Genomic DNA, 27,050 nt, shown 5'->3' with positions numbered 1-27,050 from the left:
TCAAACCCGCACAGGACAGCAGAGTGGGGAGGTTGGCTGGCAGACACAGTGAGGGTCACAGTTAGGGGGTCACTGGTGAGTTGGACGCAGAGGGGTACCCCTTCCAGGAGCCCAGAGTCCTACAAGGCCGAGGGTGCCCTCCCTGTGGGGGGACCCTGGGTGCAGGTGCTCATTTTTTATCTTCTTAAAATCCAGTTGAGAGGCGCCTGCAGGCTGTGAGGGCTCTTTCCCTTCTCGTCGAAGGCTGTAATTCTCCTCCTGGTATTCCTGCTCCTCTGGCCAAAGGAAAACTGCCTCTGAACCAATCCATCCTCCAGGGTCTACTGACATCCCTCCTCTACTTTCCAACTGAACGAGCTTGTGTTCTGGATCCACATGCTGGAGCAGATCAACTGTACTGGGACCAGGGATTCACCGACTCCCCAGTGCGCTCCTCCTGGCTGGAGAAGGACCTTCCCTAGGTCTGTCTGCCCTTTCCAGAACCTCTGCATTGGAGACGAAGAGGCAGCCACCCTTTGGGAGGTAAATTCCCTTGACACTCATGCCAATTCAGGGAATTCTTTTGCGTTCTGCCTAGTCATCAGAAGTGATTCTTTGTCTCAAAGCATGTAAATCCTAAGTGGGTAGGTGTGATTTCCAGACCAGCCTGTCCCATTGAAACACAATGAGTAAAGCCACTGTACTCCAATTTAAAAAAAAAGTAGAACAGCAAAAAAAAAAGACCAAAAAAATATATGAGCCACGTAGGCAATTCAAAAATTGTAAGTAGCCACATTAAGTAAAAAGAAACAGAAATATATTTAACAGTATATTTTATATAGCCCAACATATCAAAACTATTATCATTTCAATGTGTAATGAATATACAAGTTATTCACAAGATATTGTGCATTCTTTTTGTCATACCAAATCTTCAAAATTCCTTGTTACTCTGCACATACAGCACATCTCAATTCAGACTAGTCGCGTCTCAAGTGCTCAATGGCCATAGGTGGTCGGTGGCCACTGCACTGGACAACACGGTCCTACTCAGATGCTCTGTGGAGGGCAAAGTGTCATGTTTCTAATGATAAAGAAAAACAAAAGAAAAAAATAAAAACAAAAAAAATTTTTAAACAAAAAATGGAAAAAAGAACTTATTTCTAAAGACACATAATTAAAAGAATATACAACCCAGTGAAGAACAAAAAATGTTTTTCAAGTTCATGTTCTTATATCCCACAAAAGGGTACCTTTCATTTGTTACTTTCAGTGCAAATGTACTTAGTCCTTCATTACGTCGAACACACAGTTAAGCAGAACACCCCACTCCCACACTCAGGTGTTTTGTTTTGTTTTGTTTTTAAACAGCCCAAGGTATAATTTAGGTACCATAAATTCACCTATTTAAAGTGTACAATTCAATGGGTTTTGGTATATTATTCTTTTTTTTTAAACTGCAGTAAAACATAAAATTTGCCATTTTAACCATTTTTCAGTGTACAATTCAGTGGCATTAATTACATTCCCAACGTGGTACAATCCTTACCACTGTCTGTTCATCACCTCAAACAGAAACGCTAACCATCCACACCTCGAAGGCGGGCCTCCTCTCCATTTTACTGAGAAAAGTGTTAAGGCCAAGTCAACTTCAGATGAAGAGGCTAACAGCAATAATAACGCCAAACATCCTGCCACGAACATCACGGTGTCAGGACCAGGGGTGCTGCACTGTGCTGGCAGAAATTTCCCAGCAACCTCCCTTCCTTCCCCTTTCTGAAGGTGCAAAGTTCCTAAGGTAACATCTAGTTTCACAAAGTGTTTTGTAAGGCTGCGAGCACCTCAGCACACTGTCTGCTCCCCTAGACGCAGTCTCCTGGTTTTCTAACGATAACATCAAACATTTTAAAGATGCCATTACTGTAATGGATGAAAGGGATATAACTCCACTCTAATTTTAAGCTAAAAACAAAGATGGGAAGAAATAAAATTCAAATTCTAATGCCTTTTTTTTTTTTTTTTTTTTGCGGTACGCAGGCCTCTCACTGTTGTGGCCTCTCCCATTGTGGAGCACAGGCTCCGGATGCGCAGGCTCAGCGGCCATGGCTCACGGGCCCAGCCGCTCCGCGGCATGTGGGATCTTCCCGGTCCGGGGCACGAACCCGTGTCGCCTGCATTGGCAGGCGGACTCTCAACCACTGCGCCACCAGGGAAGCCCCTAATGTTCTTCTTTAACATTTGCTTCAAGCAAGAAAACGCTGCTTTATAGATTCTTTTCTTCACTAACCTTTCTTTCGTAAGTTCTCAAGGAAAAATAAAGAAGTTCCAATTGATTTTTTAAAGTTTTATTACGGTAAAACGAGATGTGGAGAAAACATGTCAGAGTACCAAACCGGGGTAATTAATTCCAGTATAACCTCCTCACACCAGGCCAGCACTTGCAAGCAGATGTGTTGGCTAAATATTTCAGGTCAATCTGAGCACAATATTGAAAGTAACCTCCCATTCCTCAGAAGAGTCTGGCACGCAGCTTGCCATCTACAGCAGACAGCTTGGACACGTGGAAAAGTGGAATTTAACATCTCCTGATTTCCACTCTCCATTTATTTCCAAATCTTTGCATCAAAATAGGGGGAAAAATGCCCTCATGGTCACACATACACCATGGTAAGTATTAGCCACTAAAATAAAAGATGTGGAAGCCATTTTTTTGTTTGTTTGTTTTGTGGAAGCAATTTTAAACCCAGTTACCACAAATGTGTTTTGGGAACTTTCACCTTGTTTCTCATAAACTAGAAAGTGTACTTCGTGTTCCTTTTGATTGCTAATGACCGACGCATTTAAACTATTAACAATTCATTTCCAACACGTGTCCAATTCAGAGCTAGCAGCTGGACTATTTATTTTGCTAGCTGGTGATAGAATTAAATACAGAGTCTTTGAAAACGTTTACAAGCTTTCCCTCTAACCTTCTGTGTACTTTCCAAAGGAGGCTACTCTGATTTTTATTAGCTAAAGGTTTACATACTGCAGTACTAACACTGTTACTTTCAAAATAAATTGTTTATAGCTCAGGTGAGGTTTAAAGCATTTTCCTCCCTGGAAGACTCTTGAGATGGAGGAGGAGAACCACTGAACTGGTTCACTCTGGATCAACAATATTCCTTTGGGAGTCAAACAATATCTGGGCCACACAGCTATGGATGCCGTCAGGGAAACCAGTTGTAAAAAGAGTTCTAGTCCTTTACAAAACCACGGGTTTCCTTTGCAAGCTCCCAATGCCTTACCATCACAGAGTCACTATCCTCGTGGAGGGCCTAGGAACATCCTCCTAAGATTTTTTTTTTTTGACACTAGCATTTTGGCGTTGGAAGACAAGACATGAGCTTGGACCCCAGACTGATCTGGGTTCAAATCATGACTCCTTTGCTTATTAGCTACATAGTTTTTTGGGGTTTTTTTTTAACCTTACAAAAGACTTTTGTTTAGAATACACAAATACACGTTTAGAATACACAGCTCAATAAGAAGGCAAACAATCCAGTTGAGAATGGGCAAAAAAAACCTGACAGCCACTTCACAGAAGATATATGAATGGGCACAAATCACACAAAAGCTGCTCACCATCACTAGCCATCAGGGAATCGCAAATTAAAACCACAATGAGGTACCACTAGATGCCCATCAGAATGGTTAAAATTATAGATACTGAGTGCTGGCAAGGTTGTGATGCAGCTGGAATTGTTGTACAACCCTGGTGGGAATGTCAAATGGTATGACCACTATGAGCTACATAGTCTTAACCAAATCGTTTAACCCAAGGCTTTGTTTCCAGCTCTGCAAAATGCAAATACTTATGCGGAAATCATCCCTCATAGGTTTACTGTGAGCACCTGCACTGAACAGATGCTCGACTAGTGGTTTTAGATGGAGTCAAAGATCGCCCATCACAAAGCCTTTCCCACAATGTTGCTCATGACACATCCGTTCATTCACTCAGTGCATCTATTGGCTTTCCTGGAGAGGAAAAGACAAATCAGGTAGAGTCCCTTCTGCTAAGGATCACACCAAGAGCTTCTGAGGGTTGCAGATACTTAAATGAGGGGGAAATCCAAAATAGTGAATACTTTAGTGGCTGCAGGGAATATCGTGGGGCCCCAGAGAAAGCTGCCAACGGGGAAGAGTTTTATGGAGAAGATGACATTTGAACTAGGACTGTGGCCTGTAGCTAAGGAAGGCAGGAAGAGCACCCTGGGCAGAGGGAACAATGTGTGAGAGGGCGGAGGTGTGAAATGGATTGCTGTAGCCACCGTGGGTACCCACAGGTGAGGCTGCCTCGGGCCGGAGACGGGCTGCAGTGTGCCAGCCTCTCAGAGTCGCTATTCTCTCCTAAGTGTAACAAGGTGTCACTAGAGATTTTTTTTTAGCATGAAGAACGCTCAGACTTGCTTTTGAGAAGCTAACTGTGGCAGCAGGGGGAAGGCAGACTGGAGCACAGAAAGACCGGGGGCAGGAAAACCTGCTAGGCTATCATCGCTGTTCTCAAAGGCAGAAGATGGGCCTCAGAGGAAAGCAGAGCTGGTAGAGGCGGAAAGAAAAGATGTGAGAGGCAGTTTCAGAGGTGAAATCGACTGCATTTAGTGACTGGCTGCAGATGTCTAACCTTGAAGATAAGCTGGATGATAACAACAACTAAGAAAGAATGTAAGGAGTGGAAGAGGTTTGTGGGGGAGGAAAATGAATTGAGTTGCAGACATACTACACTGCAAGCACCTCTCCCAGTGAGGATGCCGGGTGACGCTGGAAATGCAGATCTGGGACTGCAGAGAAATACAGCCTGAAACACGCTCAGCACCTACGCAAGGCTGAAGCCACAGGAATGGAGGAGGATATGGATTAGCCAATTGGAAGAGGTGATGAGGCTCAGCAAGTGCACACAGAGTAAGAGAAAACCAAAGACAGGACCCTGAAGAGCCCAGGATTTAAGGGATGCTCACCTGTATGAGTCAGTCTGTACTCAATTCTATGCTGCCTTTTATCATTATTTATTGGCATCGTGAAAACACACTGTCTCCCCAAGTAGATTAAAAACATAATGCTTTATACCCACTGCTTAAAGAGTGCCCGGAACAGTAATAGGTATGTAAAAGACACATATGGAGTCGAAATAGAAGAAACTAACACCGAGTCGAAAATTAGGCTTGGATTAAAAAGGGCCTTAAATATTGACCTTGGGAATTTTAGTGTCATCCATCAGGTAATAAGAAAGCAGTTTTTTGACTACTGAAGTCATGAAACAAAAATAGCATCTCTAGGGGCTTCCCTGGTGGCACAGTGGTTGAGAGTCTGCCTGCCGATGCAGGGGACATGGGTTCGTGCCCCAGTCCGGGAAGATCCCACATGCCGCGGAGCGGCTGGGTCCGTGAGCCATGGCTGCTGAGCCTGCGTGTCTGGAGCCTGTGCTCCGCAATGGGAGAGGCCGCAACAGTGAGAGGCCCGCATACTGAAAAAAAAAAAAAAAAAAAAAAGTAGCTTTAAAAGATTTATGAGGGAGTGGGTAGTAGGTTGGAAGAAAAATAGAGATTCTGTAGCAATGGAATCCATTAGGAATTAACTGTGGGAATTGAGCCACTGGTCCCAGGGAAAACTAAAGCCAAAAGGGATATAATCCATCCAGTTAACTGAATAGAACAACATGCATAGTTCCCAAAATGTTTGTCTTAAAACATATCCCACCCTCTGCCTTGCCAAAAAAGAGATAACCATAATAAACCCAAGGACTGCGTGAAAGGTGAACAAGAATGGGAACAGGATATCTGCTTAGCTGTAAGAGAGACCTGGTACACACACGGATAGAAGGAAGAGGGGGTGGGCATCTAAAATGATTATGTTGTTGAAAAATATCAACACACACACAGCTGCTGAGGGTAAGATCACCTACATGCCTAGGACAGAATCTAGACCCTTTGTGCTACGCAGGTTTGAATCATCAGGATAACAATTATGATGGCAATGAACATAATACGGTGGATGACGAAGAATGGTCTGAAAAGTCTGAGAGGTGAAAGATGTTTGGCCTGTATCACCGTGGTCGAGCCCTGGGACGTGGGGATACAAGCGGATTTGTGAAAGAAAAATCGGCATTGTGTGGACGCTGCCTCCTAAAATCTGTCCCTCCCCCACGTTAGCAGAAATGAAATGCACTGTCTGTGCAAGATATTGGTTCACATTTTTCACGGGCTGACTCCTGGTTTGAATATAGAGCTGAGGTCAGAATTCTTGTGTCCTTTTCCAGCCAAACTGATTTTAGGACAGGCAAGCAAGCGCAGAATGCTCTTCCGTGCAATAAATATGAAAATACTTAACCTCCCTGGGGTATCAGGAAGCATAAATCATGTCTGTAAAGGCCCGTGACAAGCTGAAATGAAAAGCGTTAGAAGTTGAAGAATACAATGAGGCCGCTACGACAGCTCCGCACTGAATTCTGTGCATATAGCTGTACTATTAACTTAATCAGTTTTATGGTTTTGAAGATATTCCTCAATAGCTAAGTATCAGGTTGCTTCAAGGGTCCATGACTCACTCATCGGTCAAAATGTGCTACAGACTCCAACATTTATCCGCTGGCTCAAAACTGCTAGTTTCTTTCCTTATTTATTTATTTTTTTAAAGTACTTCTTAGAGGAGCCATGAACAAGAGGATTCACTAGTCAGGGCCTCAAATGACTTGCAGCTGGGAGATCCAACTGCAAGCATGGATTCATTTGTAAGGTATTAAGGATTACAGGGAAGGGATGTGGGGAGAAATGGGCCCAAGTGGAGAGTAAGAAGCATGGGGATGACCTTTTAATTGCTTTTTCAGTGAACGAATAAAACCGTGTGAGTCTGAAAACAGCAGCCTTTTCGGCACACACCAGAGCTGACTCAAGTAATATTAAGTACAAGTTATATAAATCATAGCTAAATGTTTACTCTTCACAAATTTATTTTACGTTAGGCCTGGTTAGTATGTCACGCCTGTTACACAGGTAAACTAGGTACTGTGCCCTTTAAGAGATATGAATCCAATGAATGCCATATCTGTTAGACCAGGCCTTGAACCTAGGAGCAATCAGTTCTGTCTTCCCAATTCCATATTCTCTCTTCACCTTTTCACTGTCAATCAAAGAAACAGCTGGAAGAGCTCTGAGTCATCACTTTGCAACTTTGGGAAAGTCTAGCCACTTGCGGAACCTAGGAATCTTCTCTCAAGTGCTCCCAGCTTCCTTTCCACTTGCAGCCACTGCAATGATTCTATGATTACCTTTAATCATTAGAAAGTGCTTCCTAAGTAAAAAACCAAAGCTGGTACCCACGGGTCCTGCCCTGGCTTCTGGAGTAAAGTAAAACAGAGCCTATTTCTACTTTAAAAAGTTGATAATCTCTCCTTCACAATGCACTCCCCCCACCCCCACCCCCCTTAAATACCTGGGCCCTTGCAAATCAAAGTGTGATCCAAGGATCAGAAGTTTTGGCATCTCTGGAAGCTTGTCAGAGATGCAGACTCTCAGGCCCCACCCCAGACCTGCTGACTCAGAACCTGAATAATAACAAGATTCCCAGGTAATCCACATGCACGTTAAGGTTTGGGAAACACTGCTTTAGCCCAGGGGTTGATCAACATTTTCTACAATGGGCCAGATGGAAAATATTTTAGGCTTTGCAGGCCATATGTCTCTGTCGGAACTACTCAACTCTGAGTAGTTATAGCGCAAAATCAACCACAGATAATGTGTCATCAAGCAAGCAAGGCTGTATTCAAAATAGAAAAAACTTTATAGACACTGAAGTTTGAATTTCATATAATTTTCACATGTCATGAAAGAGTATTCTGCTTTTGGGTCTTTATGACCATTTGAAAATATAAAAACCTACATTCTTAGCATGTGTGCTGTACAAAACCGGGCAGTGGGCCTTGGTTTGCTGAGCCTTACCCGGTGCCCTGGTGCTTCACAGCACTTTGTCTGCCAGTTCCACCAGGGTGTGGTCCCCAACTCTAGGTAATGCATTTCAGTTCCTTAATGTGGCATGTGTAACAATCGAATACAACGAATGATTCTGTCAACAACACAGAGTAGAATAGCAAGGCCATTATTTCTTTTGATTCTAACAAGGTATTTCTTCTAACGTAGACCAATGCTCAACACAATACTTATTTTAACATAGCAGCATACGACACAGCTGGATGATAAAGGCTTTTATCATTTTGCAAAATGCACTTTTATCTTCAACAGCCATATCTTCTCCACACTATAATAATTGATGGTGGAGCCTGTGCTTCGCAACAGGAGAGGCCACAACAGTGAGAGGCCCACGTACCGCAAAAAAAAAAAAAAAAAAAAAAAGGATGGTTCCTATCACGACTATATTTTCCTCCACGTAAATTCTATAATTTTTACCAGGAAAGCACCATCGATATTCCTTCCTGATGGGATGAGAGGGAGGCCTGGAGCTGGAATGTACTGCCATACAGTACTATTAAAAAAAATTCTCACCACAATGTCTCCCCCGTGTCCATGAAAAATACAGACACATGGCAAAGGGTATTCTGTTAAGTTCCACTGCACATGGGATTTTTTTCACACCCTGGTCAGGATGGATAAGGGAAAGCTGGAGGCTAAGTATGGTGCAAACATAAACTAGCCCATGTCCAGAACCCTGGAAAATCTCAGCAGGAAAGGGACAGAAAGACAGAAAGAAGGGACCTCAGGAAGGAAAGAGTTGAGAGTTACTTTCACAATCTAATGGCTTCCCAACCTGAGTTGCTCCATGAGATCCTAAAGGGGGAAACACTGCAGTAGATGACTTTAAAGATATTTTCTAACTCTGAAATGTGAGGATTTGACACCAATACTGTTACGTACCTAGTTAGACGGGCTTAGAGTCCGGGAGTGATCTCTTATTCATCCCTTGCCCTTAGACTTCCCTTCGGATCCATCATCAAAGCTTGTGGATTCCTCCTTTTTCTCCCTCTCGAATGTACCCCTCTTTCCATTCTTACCGTCATCATCCTAGTTAATCCTTCACCCCGAATTTACTGCAGGTGTCTCCAACTGAACACTGGTGTCCACAGTATTTCACAACACTGCCCAATTAAATCCGCAATAACCCCCCCTTTTTTTTTTTTTTACTGTCACTGTCACTCTAAACAATCTTCAGTAGTTTCCCAATACTTAAAACATTAGCCCCATGTCGTAGGTGCTCTCCAGTCTTCCCAAAGCCATCACCCCGTCCTCCTTCACAGCATTACGACTGACCTCCTCTCCGTCTCCAGCACCCAGGGGCAGATTTCACTCGTGCCTCAACCCTTCCCACTTGCTTCCCTCACCCCCAAGCTGGGCTCAACATTTCCACCTCGGACCAAAAAGGAAGCACAAAGACATATTCAAATAGTTAACAATCCTGACCAGGGAAAGGCAAATGCTAATACGGGTATGACAGAATAGAACAGGTTAAAAAGAGAAAAGACGTTAAGAAATTTAATCATCATTGGACCTGTTCTCCTGATTTTCCTCAGACCTCTCTGGCTGCGGCTCCACACCATCCACCCAACAGGTAACAGTGATCCTCAGAACTCTGCCCTATCTACGTTCAGTACCGTGACCTTGATCACCATGCGTACAATGACACCCCCAGATGTAAATTTCAAGTTCATAGCTCTCCCTTGAGCTCCAGACTCAAGAGAAACTCATACTCTTTCTTTTTTTTTGTGGTACGCGGGCCTCTCACTGCTGTGGCCTCTCCCGCTGAAGAGCACAGGCTCCGGACGCGCAGGCTCAGCGGCCATGGCTCACGGGCCCAGCCGCTCCGCGGCATGTGGGACCTTCCCGGACCGGGTCACGAACCCGTGTCCCCCGCATCAGCAGGCGGACTCTCAACCACTGCGCCACCAGGGAAGCCTGCTCATACTCTTTCTGACATCCTCAACTTGAGAGTAACTCGAGCACCTTGGAACACAATGTCTTCTCCCTCTACCTCCATGAAACTTCTCCTTCCTGTGTGCCCTGGATCAGAGTAAACGGTACTGGCTTCTCTGCAGCTACACAAGCCAGAAGCCAATCAATCCTGACGTCCTGCTGACTTTATCTCCTTTCAAATCTGTCCACTTCTCTCAATATCTTCCCTCAACCCCAATCATTTCAGGCCAGCCCAACATCAGCTCATGATTAAACTATTTCAAACCATCTCCTAACTGGTTTCCCTTTGTATAATCCTGACTCCCTGCTACCCACCATCCATGCTACCCAGAAGTCATCCTTCCTTTATGGTCATCTTGGAGCAACAGAGGGGATAAAGTCAGGGTGGTGGGACGTAAGCATTGTCTCCACGTGGTATAAGCAAGCAGCAGTGGTGGTGTATTAGTGGATCAGATTCCTGAGGACATGAAATATCCTCTTGGGATTGAAATATTGAAAGATGGGAGTGAGGGAGATTTGGACATTAATGTTAATGTAAGTTCATTTATACTCAAAAGCTGGTGAAATTGGGAGATGTTCTGGCTATAGACTGATAACTGCTTAGATAATCCCATAGATGAAAGAGCCAATGTGGCTATGGAGAGTTACTTGGATGTTTGATAAGATACTAACAATCACAGCAGTTAATATTGAAGAAGATAATCATTCCCTTCTGTGATCCTTGTACATCACCTTCAGAGGGCAGGCTTGGGGACTGGGAGGATCATATATCCCACCCAAGAGGGCAACACCACTACTCTTAGGAGTTGGGAATATTCGTGTTTGAATAATTAAATCAACTACTGAAAGCAGCTGTAGGGTCTTCGATTCTTTTCCCTTGGCCAAAACAGAACTAAAGACTGATTCACTCATTTATGAAGCACATACTGGGTGCCTACTATGTGTATGCGGAGAGAACAGAGATGGGCCTCACACAGTCTCTACCCTAAAGGAACGTGAGATCTAACAACGTGGTACAGTCTGCTTCAGTTTCACGTGGAACATGTTACTGGAACGTACCAGAAGCCTCTCTATGGCTCAAGGAGAATGGCCCAGCTGAGCAGAAATTTGAGGCCAAAGTGATTTCTACTCTTCCCAGAGTTCGCCCCCTTCCTTCTATCCCATCTACCTTGTTTTTGCTAGCTCCTCCATGGGTCTGGAGTGCCCTGCTCTCTAGGGAGTAACGAGGTACCTACCAAGGTGCAAAACACCCCATTACTCCTTTATATTTCTTGTACTAAGTGGCCACAGAATCTGTTTACCCAGTGTGCTAACATGATCGTAGACAAGAAAGAACAATAGTATGTGTTACTAAATTCCCCCCACAAAAGATAGACAGCTTTTCTTTTTGACCCTTCTTCAAAGTTTTCCACTTTGCTTCCCCCATCCACGAATATTTTCCTCACCCCTGTTATCATCCATTTGCTCACCCCTACCCTAAATATACCATAGCATTGTAGCATCGCTAGTGCAACCCCAGAAGACCTTCCTAACGCTTCTGCTCTCCATCCACAGGTCCTCACTCTGTTCCTCATCCACATAACCTTTCACACATTCTTAGCTACTTCTTCAGTTCTGCCAACTCAAAGCCCTGCTCCTAGGCCTGGTTTCTGGGCTACACTGAGCACCTCTTTGCCCAAGTGAACTTGAAGAAAGGTCTCTTAAGAGTTCACAACTGCTAACAAACATCGTTTTGATTAGCATGGATTCAGTGGAATTATTTGCTGCCTAGACCTGGTCAGTCCACCTTAATTAATAATAATAATAATAATAATAATAATAATAGTAAACCTCAAAAGTTTTGTAGCCATTTTCACAGCATTATCACAAAGCCTGGCTTCACCTGGAGCCTGGGGAAGTTAATTAAAATCTTAAACCCCAGGTTCTTTTTATATTGAAGTGAGAAGTCTCCAGAGATGCTATAAACAAGTACCATGAGCACATCATCTTGACAAAAGAAAAACAGAGGTATTTGCTGCGTTGGTGTGTGAATACACACACAAATGGATTCTTCTTCTTTGACGGTAACTTCCTGACAGCTCAGAACAATTTCCTTAGGATACCAGCTATGGATATTTGCCTGGAGTTTTCAATAGCTGGCTGTGTAAAGGGAGACAGACTTTTTGTCTCCCCCCACCCCCGAAAGAATGGAAACAGACTCTTTCTTTCAAAAGTTGGCAGAGATACGTGGCAGAGGGGTCCAGCTCATTTGTAGAGGCAAACATGCTGCCGTCCAACACAGATTGATCACCAGCTGGGAAGCAAGTCATTCTGCTGTAGGTTCACAAAAACTTTGGCTCTTTGCTTCTCTGATGACCATCAGCAACAGATTGACGTGCAACTCTTCGAGCGGAGAAGCTGGCTACAGAGGAGAACTCAGGGACGCTACGCAGGTTGAAAGTGTATTATTCACGCACTCCCTGCCTGGAAAAATGCAAGTTCCCCACCTTTCTGACCTGGGCTTGGAGAACCGTGAGGGCTTGAGTTTGCTTTCTGACTTGGAAGGCTGCTTACAGCCTTCCAGAGCAACATAAAAAAATGAATACCTACTGGCACTTTCCAACGAAATGCCAAAATCCATGAAGAGAAATGACCAAGGAGCAGGTTTTTTTTTTTTCCTTTTCCCACTGAGAGTGAGAAAGAAGAGACAAGATATTTCATGTCCCTGTTAAACAGTTTGCTTTGCAAAAACAAATGAAGAAGTACAGCTTGTTATGCCCTTTGTAGCGAGGGTCTCGAAAAAGAACACACGTTGCTGTGATTCCTTAAGGATGGGGAGGAGAGTCAAACTCCCCCAAAAAAGAGCTTTAAAGCACCACGCAGCAAGCGGGCAAGGCATATTTACTTGTTTAAGAAAACTGGTACCCAAGTGACACACTGGAAAAACAGATCAACCTGCGATGAGTTTTATTTTGTGTAAGTTTATTAAATTTTCCAATTATTTTGCACTTTTAAAAAACTGTAACATGCTTCCCACCTACTACTTTTTAAACCACAATGATACTTTAGGTACCTTAATATTTCAATAGTTGTTTCCTGCACTTGTTTTCCATCAGCTTCCAATAACAGACATTTTAACCAAAGACAATTAGCACAAAAAAAATGCTGTAATTACAGGGGTAGGGATTCTCTTGTTCACCAGAGTATGGCTGAAGTCTAGAAGAATGCCTGGCATGTAGTAGATCCTCACTGAATATTTGATGACTGACTATTTGCTGGAAGCCAACTTACAACACCATTACTTACTAATAGATGGTTCACCAACAAAATTCCATCAGCAATTGTCCCACAAATTTCAAAAGCCATCTCAATGAAGAAAACACCGTCATGACTGTACCGTTTCTGCTATTACCACTTGGTCCACTGTTGAAACTATTAAATTAAAGCTGAATATAAAGAAGACATTTAGCCCATGGGATTAATTTCTGCAAAGCTAGTGAGAGGGAGGAAGCAAACTACTGTTTTCCTTTTCATGGGAGTGCTGCATGGGTTTACTCTGCACAAAGATAGAAAGGAATAAATATGTAGTAGTTAATGATGGGGAGAAGCAACAGCTTTTTGGCAGGAGTACAAAGCCAGGAAATTTAGCAGTTTCCAGAGAGTTGCATATGCTTTTCGGTGAGAAGGTTTGTGATAGCACTTCCTCATGAAATGCCAAAATCCACACCGAGAATGACCGAGTCGTTTTTTTTCCATTTTCCCACTGAGAGTGAGATAGAAGATACATGATGTTTCATGTCACCGCCAAAGTTTGTTTTGTAACAATATATGAAGAGAGACAGCTTATTACACCACCTGTACTATACTATTTGTTAGCATTTTAATAGGTAATTAATCTTGATTGGATAGGCTTTAAGATTTTTATTTTTTGGCACATATGCTCAAGCTATTATGTTATAAATCTCAAACATTTCAGCAAATGTCATCCTGATCATTCCCTACTGCATAGAACACTACCAGTGAAATATTCAAGGTCAGGAACTTGGATTCTTTACCCACTGTATTCAGGAAAACCAATTTATTGTTCTGTCTCAGTAAAGAGGGGTGATTTCTTTGGGGCCTATATCATATTGGCAGTCAATCTAGAAAACTTATAATTACTTTTAGGCAATGGGGGTTTGGTAAGTGCATTAATCTGTCTCTGTGAATTTAAACACATATCCTATAGCTGTAACTATGATAAAATTCCGAGTTCAACATTTTATATTACTTTTCAGGAATGAAGTGTGTGCTTAGTATGTCTGAATGGTGTGCAAAATCTAACATAAATCAAGAGTATGTCTTCGCAATGGGGGTAAAAATCTTAGGAAGGTCTTGAGGTGTTTTTAAAGTAGCCTTCATGCTGAATGGCCCTGGTTTGGCAAGTTAATTATTAAAGCAATATTTAATTGTGTTTGGTAATTACTACAAATCATTATTTAAACTAAACTAAATTTAAGCACTTTCTAGAGTATAAAAATATAGGTGAATCTGACCACTTGCTAAAATTTACTTGTAACCCCCTGCACCAAAACAATATTCAGGGCATGTCCCCAGTCACTCCTGGACATGCGTAGAATGAAAAATTTGAGGCGTGTGATGTGGACGTCCCCAGCTGAAGTGAAACAAGACGATACTCTGCCTTCTTGTTTTAGCTCTCATACTGTAAACAAGCGTCTGCATCCTGGTCTACCTAGTGCCACATTCTCCACATTTTTTGCACTTTTTGTTGGTGATTTTTGCTTGTTTGGAATGGCCCCCAAGCGTAGGCTGTGATGTGCCTTCTGGAGAAAATGCATGTATTAGATCAGCTTTGTTTGGGCTGTTGACCATGAGTTCAATGTTAATGAATCAACAAAATATATTAAATAATGTGTCTTTAAACAGAAACACACTGAAGACAAGATTACATGTTGATCAGCTGACAAAAATGTCGAGACCAGAGTCTCCTGGGAACCTTACCTGGTATCCACCCACCCCCCCGCCCCCCCCCACCCCCGCCGTGGCAACGGTTCCGTAATCACCAGCCAGTGTTCATGGTGACTTTGTAGACCACAAACACCATAAATACGGTAATGAGAAATGATCTTAATACGAAATTTTCACCTTTAAGAGAAACGTTTTGCCTTTGAAGGGTAGGGTAAATGCTCTACATTACAAAAAGTATTAACAAAACCAACGTTTAAAGACATTTAAAATGGTTAAAATTTTTGTAAAGAGACAATACCAAGTGCTGGGAAGAATGAGGTGCAACTGAAATTCACACCCGTGGGTGGGGATGCAAATGGTTCAGTCACTTTGGAAAACAGCTTGTCAGTTTCTTTGAAAACTAAACATATGCTTAAGGGTATAAACTAGAAATCCCAAGAAAAGTAAAAACATTCATTCACAGAAAAACCTAAATGCAAATGTTTGCAGCAGCTTGATTCAAAATTGCCAAACCAACCCAATGTCCTTCAACTGGTGAATGAAAAAACAAATTGTGTTTTCATAGCAGCACTATTCAATAGCCAAGACAGGGAAGCAACCTAAACGTCCACCAACAGATGAATACTACTTAGCCATAAAAAAGGGGAAATAATGCCATTTGCATCAACATGGATGGACCTAGAGATTATCATACTAAGTAAATCAGAGAGAGAAAGACAAATATCATATGATATCACTTATATGTGGAATCTAAAAAAATGATACATTTTTGTAAATGTTATTTACAAAACAGCAACAGACTTATAGACAGAAAACAAACTTATGGCTACCAAAGGGGAGGGGAAGGATAAATTAGAAGTTTGGGATTAACAGATATACACTACTATATATAAAACAACAAGGACCCACTGTATAGCATAGGAAACTATATTCAATATCTTGTAATAACTTATAATCTGAGATATGTATATATATGTGTGTGTGTGTATATATATATATATATAACTGAATCACTTTGCTGTACACCTAAAACTAACACACCATTGTAAATCAACTACACTTCAAAAAAAATAAATTTTTTAAAAGAGAAATTGTGGTACAGTGATACAGTGGGATACAATGGAATACTCTTCAGCAGTGAAAAGGAACAAACTACTGATACAAGCAACAGTACGGATGAAGCTCAAATGCCTTTATGCTCCGTGAAAGTAGCAGATACAGAAGCTACACACTGCATGATTCCATTTATATTCCAGTTTGGAAAAGGCAACACTGTAAGGACAGAAAACACATCAGCGATGTTCAGGGGCTGGGATGGAAGGAGGAACTGACCATAAAGGGGCACGAGAGAATGTTCTGGGGTGATGGACCTGCTCCGTGTTGTGACTATACATGTTTATCAAAACTCAAAGAACTGTTGCCCCCAAAAGGACAAAATTTACTATATGTAAATCAGTACTCAACAAACCTAACACACACACAAAGGTAACAAAAGACAATAATGCTTTAACATTAGACATTCCTTCAAATTCTCCTCTGGTTTTTACCAGTGTTCACAGGCACACTTTACCTAGCATCACACAGACGGATGCTTTGTTTTTTTAAAAAATCTGATGCATTTTGCCACTCCAGCAAAGACCAGCATGATGACTTGGCAAGGTAAGACCCCTTTCATCAGCTTCAAATCCACATCTTTTTTAAGCTCCTGCAGCAGCACTTCTCACGAAGCAGTTTTATTTCTCGGTGGCCTCAGTATTTCGTGCATGTATCTGCTCTTAACCGCCAATGGAGGAAACCCAACTCACACCCTGAAACAAGGCCTCTTAGTGGCCTTCCACTATGAGAGAAACCTTCGCCCCGCTTCCAACAACAGAACAAACATTTGGAAGCAGAGGCTGTGTACCAGGCCTGTGCTCAGCACTGGGGATTCAAGAATGAATCAGACAGCCTGCCTTTTTCACTTCCTCACTGTATCTTAAAGCAAGGGTGACCTTCATCCCTCAAAACTTCTGGTGTTAGATTTTAGAAATCTCTCCTTTGTTTATACTATCTCTCCCAGCATTTATCTTCTGAATTATTCACTTTTCCCAGATCTAATTCTCACTGTAATCCCATTTAACTTCTTAAAGTTTGACTGAAAGTAGTCCAAGCTTATTCTGCTTAAATTCATCTCTTGTGGAGAAAAAACAGGGTCACACAAGTCAATGTCATCTCATCTTTTCATCTCACACTTCGTCACTATGGAGATAGACAGTCCCAGTTTGAGAACTTACACAAGGTATTATTTTAATGTTTGATGTAATCTCCAAACTAAGCAGTAATTCCCCTTGGGTACAATGGCTTTCATAATTTTTCTAAATAAAATGGTGCCTCTGACATGTATCTGGCCCCTGCTAGAGTTCATGGTTTCTAGTGGCTTGTAGAACTTAAAATATTATATACTTTCTGACAGGTAAAAGTAACTAGAACCTCTATTCCAAGAGTTATAATTTAGTTCCCATAATATATATGTCCAAATTATTTTTATAATTCTATAAACAAACCCATCTCTAAGTTTTCCTTTCAATGAAAAATGAGTATTTAAGGAAGAATGGAAAAATAACCAAGGTGTTAGGTTTTTCCACCAAACAAATCAATGACTTTTGATTACTTCATAAGAAACAAATGCATAATTTAAATATACAAATACATACATACACTCACAGATACATACACACAAGAATCCCTGGATTCTTAAAAAAACTAAAGTTTCACTGCTTAGACAATTTGAGTTTGATGGTTTGCTTCTTTTTTCTTATTTGGTTTAATTCAAGCTATATTTGATGCATGCTTTTCTCTTAACCCGATTAAGTTACCTTGATGATTCACCTTTAAAATACAGAAGCAACTGACTGCGATCTCTCTTAACACAAGGGGCATGAATTGTTCTGTTGGGGTCAAATAATAATGAGTAACTATAAGATATGTCCTGATGGCAATTTCATCATTATGACCGGGCTGGTATGTGACTCAAATTCTAGTTACTCAGCAGTAACTATAACTCAATCTTGTGTCTTCTTTGATGTTTTATTCTAAGTATCTTAAATCATTTTTACCCCAGACATTCCTGTACCTGAGAGCTTCTTGGTGGAGGCTTTGTCTTGCCGAGAAATACCTGAAACGATTAGCTCTATCTTCCCTTCTTTCAAACACAAGAGTGCTTGTGGGGAAGAAAACTGATGCTGGAAGAAGGCAGGATAAGAGGGGAAAAAATTCTCTTCAATCTTGAGTGGAATTTAGATACCAAATACAGAAGAAGAAAAAATGTCTCTGCTCAACTAGAAGTTAAATATAAATGTTTCTATTTCTAAACACTGGTTCTTAGTCAAGTATGATGCTTCCTGGGAGAGGGAATTAGTCCTTTAAAACACACTGCAGCTCTGTAAGGTTCAGATGGGTGGGAGTACCCAACTTTGGGGGTTGATGCTGAGCCTGATGAAGTACAAGCAAAGAAATGGACACACGGGGCACACAGCCCTGCCAGACGACAGTGGCTCTCTGGATGACAGCGGCAGACAACTAGGGCCTGTTGGATATAAGTGAGCACGTAGAAAGATCAGCTGGTACAAGGTCCCGTTCCCTGATGAGCATTCCCGATGACTGAACTTCTGTGCCTCTTCAGCTGTCGATGACTTCAAGTTTAAAATCCACTTGGGGACTTCTCTGGTGGTGCAGTGGTTAAGAATCCGCCTGCCAATGCAGGGGACATGGGTTCAAGCCCTGGGCCGGGAAGATCCCACATGCCAAAGAGCACCTAAGCCCATGCGCCACAACCACTGAGCCTGCACTCTAGAGCCCACGAGCCAAAACTACTGAGCCCGCGCGCCACAACTACTGAAGCCCGCGCACTCTAGGACCCGCGTGGTGCAACTACTGAGCTGCATGCTGCAACTACTGAAGCCTGTGCACCTAGAGCCCGTACTCCGCAACAAGAGAAGCCACCGCAATGAGAAGCCCGCGCACCGCAATGAAAACCCAATGCAGCCAAAAATAAATAAATAAATAAAATTTTTTAATTAAAAAAAATAAAATCCACTCGGGAACTCTCAAATCACTAAGGTTCCCAGCAGGGTGGGCTGGACCTCATTTCTAGGGCCCAATGTGGCTAGAAATGGGGGCGGGGATCCAAAAGGTTAATTTCCTAAGCCCTGAAAATCACTGATACCGGTTCATCGTGTAGGTTCATCCAATGCACTGTAAAACTCAGGGAAAACCAAGAAAGGTAACTGTGAATCAGCTTAGCTGCCACAGGAATAGTAAAAAAAAAAAAAAAAAAAAAGAAATGTTGACTTCCGTGGAGAAAATATCAACACTATTAACACTGACAATGCTCTAGCGGTCATACAGACCATGAAAAATATACATGTTCAGATCTGAATCAGATAGGAAGATGGACACTACGGAGAACCTTCAAACAGCACTTTACAACTCCTATTATTCTCCTTTCTTAGAAAATACTGTAATTCTCTGTTCCCAATGCTGCCTTTGCCACTAGAGTGTCAATTCCTTGGAGGGGATGTGGGTCAGAAGGGCAAAAGGACATATTCCAATGTATCTGTGTACCCAGCACTTAGCACAGCGCGACTAGTGGATGTTGGATAAATGTTTGTTGCATCAATAAATAAAACGTGCCATGAGTCTCTTGCTCTCCTGAAAAGACTGACTGTTAAGATCCGCCAGTCCCAACCAAGAGGGATGACAGGGGAGTGTGAATTGCAACTGAAGAAGAATGGGTCGGCTGCAAGACGCTGCTCTAATATGGTTTTTGGTGACAAAACTGCTGATGTCAAAGATGCAATGGAGAAGTTTGAATAAGACTGTCTCATGAAATTAAAGGGAAAAAGACATTTCTAAATATTTTTCCAAGTTATTTCAAATATATATAATAAATTTAATGTCAAAAGTAGACAACTGATTATTTCAACTAGAGCCCTAAAATATATATTCCAAGCTGGGCAAGAAATTTGGTAGGAAGGTGGGGTTTTCTTTTTGGAAATACAGGAATTATCTTATATTCAGGGATACAAGCATAGATAAATGAGAGTGAAAGTTTTGGGGGACACACCAGAGAAGGCATGGTGAGGAAAATATTTTGACATGTTGGTAGGAAAAAAAAAGCACAAACGAAAAGAACACAATGTAGTAAGGAATTAAAATAGTAGTTGAAGAAAAAATAGGACGATTTTGACTATGGTATCATGAAGGGAAGGATACGGGAGGAGGAGCCCAACGTGGACAGGAACACAGATACTCTAGTAACACAGTCAATGTACTCTGCAGACGCCACATGACAACACTGTTCACAAAGTGGGATAACTATACACACGCAGCCTTTTATCCAAGACGCTCTTAAAATTATTCACAAAACTTTACAGCTTGCAACTAGAAGGGAAAGTCTATGACCACTATGTCTCATTATGGTTCTGACCATTTCTCATATGAAAAACTGTAGAGTCCTCTGTGGGACACTGCTCCATCCCCGATCTGGGATTTAGGGGTAGAGTTTACTATCCCCAGCACAGCCTCCTCACTGCCCTAACAATACAACGGTGGTCCACAGAGAATCCAGATGCTGGGAAGGACTGTCATGACCAAGGATGTTAAGTATTGAATATATTAACCAAGCAACCTTTAGAGGAGGTCCTTGCTAGACAGGCAGGGCTGGGTGCCATGATACGAGAAGTACTGTTTTCCCGTGGATGAGATTTATCTACCACAGAAAACCAGTTCACTGGTGAAGGGGGGAGGAGGAGGAGGAAGCACGTGTACTTGGCGGGGGGCAGGGGGGGATGAAGCGAGTGCAGAGGGTTGTGGGTCTCAGGATGGTCTTCGGAGCAGCAACTACAAACACTAATTTGAAACCCAGAAGTGGTGGAGAAAAGGCTGGGAAACCAACCGAAATAGCATTTGATCTTTGGCCTCTCTGATCTTAAACTGGGCTGAGCCCCCAGCTGAGTTCACTGGGGCCACTGAGCAGCTGTCCAACGATAACCGCTTTCATAGTTGTCAGCAACATTTGGTTAGAGCCAGGACTGGGGCTGTTCCCACTCTGTGGAGATGGAAAAAGAGCCTATGTTTCCCTTCATTTTTACCTCTGCTGGAGCTATCCTAAATTAGGAAGTCATCTGGATTTGTAAAAATAATCACTTCTTGGCATGTTCACAGAGTCTGTTGAAATGTTATTTCGGAAACGAGAATTTGGATGCCCGGAGGTCACAGGAGGAAATGAGTCTGGCAATTTGAAAGTGCACCTGCTGAAGTTCCAGGCCCTCTCAGTATTCAAATAATTCATCCATCCTTCCAAACATCTTTTGTGTCTTTCATTAAAAAGAAAAAAGTTCTAAGTTATTACACTTAGTATGAATCAGAAAAGAGCCCTGCTCTTCTTTAGATGTGGATTCTGGGGGTTTTCTCCAACATTTTTTCACAATTCAACAAATGCTCACTTAGAGTCTACCTTATACACAGTATTCTGTGAAGCATGTATGTGTCAATCAGGACAGCTTAGGCTGCAAGAGGCAGCAAGTCCTACTCAGACTGGATTAAACACAGAAACTTGTCTCACGTGATGAGAAATTCAGGAGTACCTCCAGGGGCAGCTGATCAGAGGTTCAGAAAAGTCATTAAGTAACCAGGTTCCTTCCATCTCTGTGTTAGTCTCCTATCTCTGCTGTAACAAGTTACCACAGACTTAGTGGCTTAAAACAACACATTATCTTACAGACCCGGAGGTCAGAAGTCTGACCTGGGTCTCGCTGGGTTAAAATCAGTGTGTCCGCAGGGCTGCATTCGTTTCTATAGGCTCTGGGGAAGAGCCCACTTCCCAGCTTTGCCAGCTTCTGGAGGTGCCTGCACTCCTTGGTTCGTGGCCCTTTCCATCTCCAACTCCAGCAATGGCTGGTGGAGTCCTGTCACACCACACAACTCTGACACTGGCTCCCTTGCCTCCTCTTCCACTTTTAAGGACCCTTGTAATTACACTGGGCCCATCCAGATGGTCCAAAATAATCTTCTCATCTCAGGGCCCATAGCCTTAGTTACATCTCCAAGTCCCCCTTTTCTGTGTAAAAGTAACATAGTCTTAGGTTCCAGGGACCAGGACATGATCTTTGGGGCCATTACTCGGCCTGCCACAATCTCTGCTCCTCCAGCCTCAGCGAGGGCTTTGGCCTCCAGCCGGTTCCTCTCAGAGTCACAGAATGGTAATTAGAGCAGTTCCAAGTATCACGTGCAGACGTACCTTCCAGAGGAAGGAAAGAGTGAGCCACCTCTTTCTTAAAAGGGAGAGAAAACCTTTGCCAGAGGCCCTAGGAGTGCTTCTCCTTCATGTTTAACTGAGACGAGTCACTGGCCCATTATCAATCCAATTTTTTTTTTTTTTTTGCGGTATGCAGGCCTCTCACTGTTATGGCCTCTCCCGTTGGGGAGCACAGGTTCCGGACGCGCAGGCTCAGCGGCCATGGCTCACGGGCCCAGCCGCTCCGTGGCATGTGGGATCTTCCCAGACCGGGGCACGAACCCGTGTCCCCTGCATTGGCAGACGGACTCCCAACCACTGTGCCACCAGGGAAGCCCAATCAATCCAATTTTTTGACAAGTGGAAGGGGTTCACTGTAATTGGCACAGATTGATAATTTGGGATGGCTGTCAGAGTCAGCCATCATATTCGCTATAGTGTAGCAAATACCTAGAAGGGAATATAATCACTATGTATAGAACACTTACATCTAAAGGTACAGCCCTGAGGTGGATGTTTTACGTGTCACCTAGCTTAATCTCCCATCCACCCTGTGAGGTAGGCGTTAACTCAATCTTACCAAGAAAACCAAGGCTCAGTTTGAATTTTACTATTTATTCTAACTATAGATATTTCTGTTTATACTATTTTATATAGAGATGTAGATGTAGATTTGCTGTCTATTAAGGACAGGAGAGTTGAGTTGAAATCTGTGTTTCAAGTTTGATGCTATGACAGTGTCGTCCAAAGTAATCATGACTTAAAGAAGTTCACCCTGGGCTTCCCTGGTGGCGCAGTGGTTGAGAGTCCGCCTGCCGATGCAGGGGACACGGGTTCGTGCCCTGGTCCGGGATGATCCCACATGTCGTGGAGCGGCTGGGCCCATGAGGCATGGCCGCTGAGCCTGCGCGTCCGGAGCCTGTGCTCCGCAACGGGAGAGGCCACAACAGTGAGAGGCCCGCGTACCGCAAAAAAAAAAAAAAAAAAAGAAGTTCACCCTATGGCTTGCTAGAAAACAGACTCCAAGTCCTAACTTTGAGTCTGTTGTCATGCTCTCTCTCCTCAAAGGCTGTCAGAAATTTCCGATGCAGTATGAGCATGCCTTAGAGACTGCTTAGAGAATGAAGACAATGGCATATGAGGACAAGAAGCTCAGCGAAGCACCAGAAGTCTGAATTCTATAGGTCTATCAGTCAAAGTCCAATCAGGAGACAGAAACCATACCAGTTATTTTAACAGAGAGAATTTAATATAGAGAACTGTTAACACGATAGAAACTTGCAGAATAGGTACTTGAAAGGGTAAAAGCACAACCCTAAGGTATCACGGAAGCAGTATCGGTAGCAAAAGGAATAGGTTAAGATTATTAAAATTAGGAGCCTAGAGGTGGGCTCTATGGAAATGAAACTCAAAGTTCTGCGGAGGAGGTGCCACTCAGCTGGTGCAAGTGTCTGGAGGGCACCTGAAGAGGCTGATCCTGTGACTGCTGGGAAACTGCCAACTGCATCCAGCTGCTGCTTCAGGAAGGCATTGCTGCTGCTACCAGGGTGAAGAGGCATAGCTGGTGTGATGCAACAGACAGGAAGTAAAATGGACGGTGCCTGTCCCTTTTTGTCCTCCAACCTTGCAGCATTCTTCTAGCACTTCCTGCTGGCAGAGCTTAACAGGAAGCCAGCTGGCAAGGCAGAATGTGGCTTGCAGAGTGCCGGCTCCAGCATCACAAAGGAGAGCCCAAGACAGTGTGTTTGGAGATACTTATCATATGTGCTCCACAGCTTTCTTAAATCTGATTCTTAAAAATCAGCAGCTACAAGAGGCAATTATCAAAGAGTAGAAAATCATTTTCTAAAGCAACGAAGGCATTCCTATAAATAGAATGGTATGCTGAGGGATTTAAATTAGGATCTGCAATTATGATCCTTCAATTACGGCATGCGATTATTTTAGGAATATAGCTATGACACAAGGCAAACGTTTATACCTCTAAGTCCACTGCTCGGTGTGATCCTTAAAGCAAGTCTCAAACTTAGCTGCATGACTTACACAAAGTAGGTTTTTTTCCTTTAGATTTACAAAGCAGCACAAGAAGGAAAGAAAAGTACTTAAATATGAAGTTAAACCATGATCTCTGGCCTCCAGTACTGCCTCAGTACAACACTGAGATTCCCGGACGGCTCTATGCACTGAAAAATCTCAAGTGCGTGTTTTAAGCAAAGAGTGTCAGCAGTGGGCGCATAATAAATGTTCAAAACAAGCTCGGTGGCCGGACACAGGAACCAGCAATGGAGCCTAAGTGCCTCTGATGCCAATCTCAGCCTCTTAAATACACACACTGGGTCACGCCTCTGAGCTGTATAGGTTTTAATGTATTCTCCACCACGAAGCTCTTCAGAATTAGTCTTCTCCCCTAAGTCATCCAATTTTCTGTCCTTTCTCACCAAAAACACTTCCTCGGTAAAAGGCAGAGGATTATTTCTCCAGGTTGTTTTTCTTTTTTAAACTGTAGAAATGTCAGGCGTGTTATTTTCAGAGTGATTTAAACAGCGCTGATGTTCTAACGGAACAGCAAGAACAAAGATGCTCAAATATTAATCATCCTGCCCGGCTGTCCGCCGGGAGTCGCTGAAAATGGCAACATAACGCTGTCTTCTGGCTTCGCATCTCCGTTACTGCCTGTGCAGCTCGCAAACGCTCCCTCCCTTTCCAGAACATATGGAACGATCTCGGCAAAGAATTTGCCTCAGTGAACCCTGACTGGCCAATCAAAACCAGAAGGCTCCAAGTTCAATGACTAATATTGGGAATGAATTGTGCGTGGTGAAAAGGAAATTCTGTGCGCTGGAGAAATTTATACCCTGAGAGCAGCCGCATCACAGGTGTGCAGGATCACCTGGAGAAACTGAACTTTCAAGAAGGCGAGTTCAAACATTTCTTCAGGCAGCACGCCTGTCATCACCAAGGATGAAAAACGGAGCGGCCCGCGGAGGTATCAGCGCTGCCGGGGCAACAAGGGCTGCCCTTGACTGAGGGCTTCCAGGGCTTAGCTTGGGGCCATCGCTGGGCTAAGCCCCGCGGATGCAGGATCCTATTTAGTTTAATCCCACAGCCCATAATGTAGGCGTTATCATCCCTTCTCTACATATGGGGGACGAAGCTTGGAAAGATTAAGAGAACTGTTCTTGGTGCCGTAGCTAGAGGGGGGGCTCCCCCTCCAAGTCCAAAGCCTTTGGTCTTAACCACTGTACTCTTCAATATTCTCTCCCCCTTCCTCATGCCCTGATGTTTGTAGAAAAGGGGAGGGGAGGAAAACTAGACGTAAGAAATATCAAAACCTGGACAGAAGGAGGTTGTACAAAATGGTCTTGGAAAATATGTGGGGAGCACCTATTTCTAAAGAATGGACGAAATACATTAATCACCTTGGGCAATAAATTAAGTACTATTTCCAAGATGAAAGACATGTTGGCTGCTGAGAAGTTCTAACAGTGACCTTTCAACAGACAGCGTGGAAACAAGCACTGCAGAGACATTTGCTAGCTCTTCAAATTCTATGTAAAACAATGAAAACTCAAAAGGGGTATTACAGACTCCTAGTCAGTTTCATCCTAAAAAGCCATGGGGATTAAATCCCCATGCTGGTTTCCAACAGCAAAGTGACACCGACCTGTGTGCAGTACACCCTCATCCCATCTTCCTCTGCCCGAGGGGTAACGGGGACAGCGATCAGGGTGGCCTGGCGGCTCCATGAGAACCCACAGAAACTCACTTCAACCAGCCTTCACTGACCACCTATGAAGCATGAGGCATCGTAATGACGACTGTGACGAACAGCTGTTGAGCGCTTGCTGTATGCGAGGCAGTGTGCCCAGCATGTGTTTTATCCCATTTAATCCTCACAGAAATCCTGCGGGGTGGGCACTATTATCTCCCTGCTTTAAAAACCAGATGACTGAGGCGTAGAGAGGAGTTAGGTCATTTGCCCAAGTCTCTGGCCTAATCTCTAAGGCTACACTGCAGGCTCTGCGGGGTGAAAGAGCCCCACCCTTCCAGATGTGAGCATCATGGAAAGATAAAGATACACGTTCCACTCCCTCTTGCTTCCCTGAAATGCAGGACACCCCTCCCTGGAGGAGGGGGAAGCCGGGGTGCTGACCCCACTCTCCAGAGGGGCTCAGGGCGTGGGAAGGCTCCAGGAAGCCACTCCAGTTCTTGGAGCCCAGGGGTCACCTGCACTGACCCTCCCAGCTGTCCTGGTCACGTCAAGGCCTTTCATCCAACACGGTCATTACTGCCCCCTCGCGCTTTTAACCCACGTTCATTCAGGATGGAGCTTGAGTTGATGTGAGATACAGAAAAAACACTTCTGGAGAAGGAGTTATTACTTCATTCTATTTTAAAAGGTAGGTCCCTGGCATCTCCACCAAAACAAAAACAAGCCCCATAAAAGGTAGAGAGAGCATACAAACTAATTCCCAAGGAAAACCATCTTATTTCCCAAGGAACTGAGAGAGCAGAGTTCTTTAAGTGGTTTCTCTCTCCAATTAAAAATCTGCCCATTTCATCTTTCCCTTAATTAATTAGTTAATAGTAAGAATTACCCATGAAGTGTGAAATTTTTAAAAGAATAAAACTATAAAGTCTGCAACTGGTTTTCTTCTTTTAAGTAAAAGAGGTATGATGCTGAAGGTGCAGTTAATAGGACATTGGTGCACATAAAACAAAGCAAATCATCATTTCTACTGGGTTTGAGTTTATTATTTCCCAAGTTCTTGAAGAGAACCCTTTACATCTGCTGACAGATTCCAGTTATTTCTGAACAAGCTATAACTGAACAACAGTTTTAAAAACAGAAGGCCCTAAAATATACAGCTCCCATAATGATACACATTTAA

The 27,050-nt window shown here is 43.1% G+C and overlaps 1 protein-coding gene across 4 annotated transcripts in view; it reads right to left on the bottom strand.

Moving 5' to 3' along the window:
• The window catches only part of STX8 (syntaxin 8), a 248,746-nt gene that overhangs the window by 136,362 nt on the left and 85,334 nt on the right, over positions 1-27,050 (bottom strand). Inside the window, exon 8 of one of the 4 annotated variants that reach the window (XM_079726070.1) lies at positions 796-1,063. The exons of the other annotated variants lie outside the window; for them this stretch is intronic. Within the exon in view, the coding sequence (XP_079582196.1) occupies positions 971-1,063 (93 nt within the window). The 3' untranslated portion in view covers positions 796-970. Of the gene's footprint in view, positions 1-795; positions 1,064-27,050 lie in introns of those variants that run through there. 4 annotated transcript variants of the gene reach the window in all.

This window comes from Hyperoodon ampullatus (assembly GCF_949752795.1).
Source record: "Hyperoodon ampullatus genome assembly, chromosome: 19".
NCBI lineage: Eukaryota > Metazoa > Chordata > Mammalia > Artiodactyla > Ziphiidae > Hyperoodon > Hyperoodon ampullatus.
This window is presented reverse-complemented; position numbering and strand designations above follow the sequence as displayed.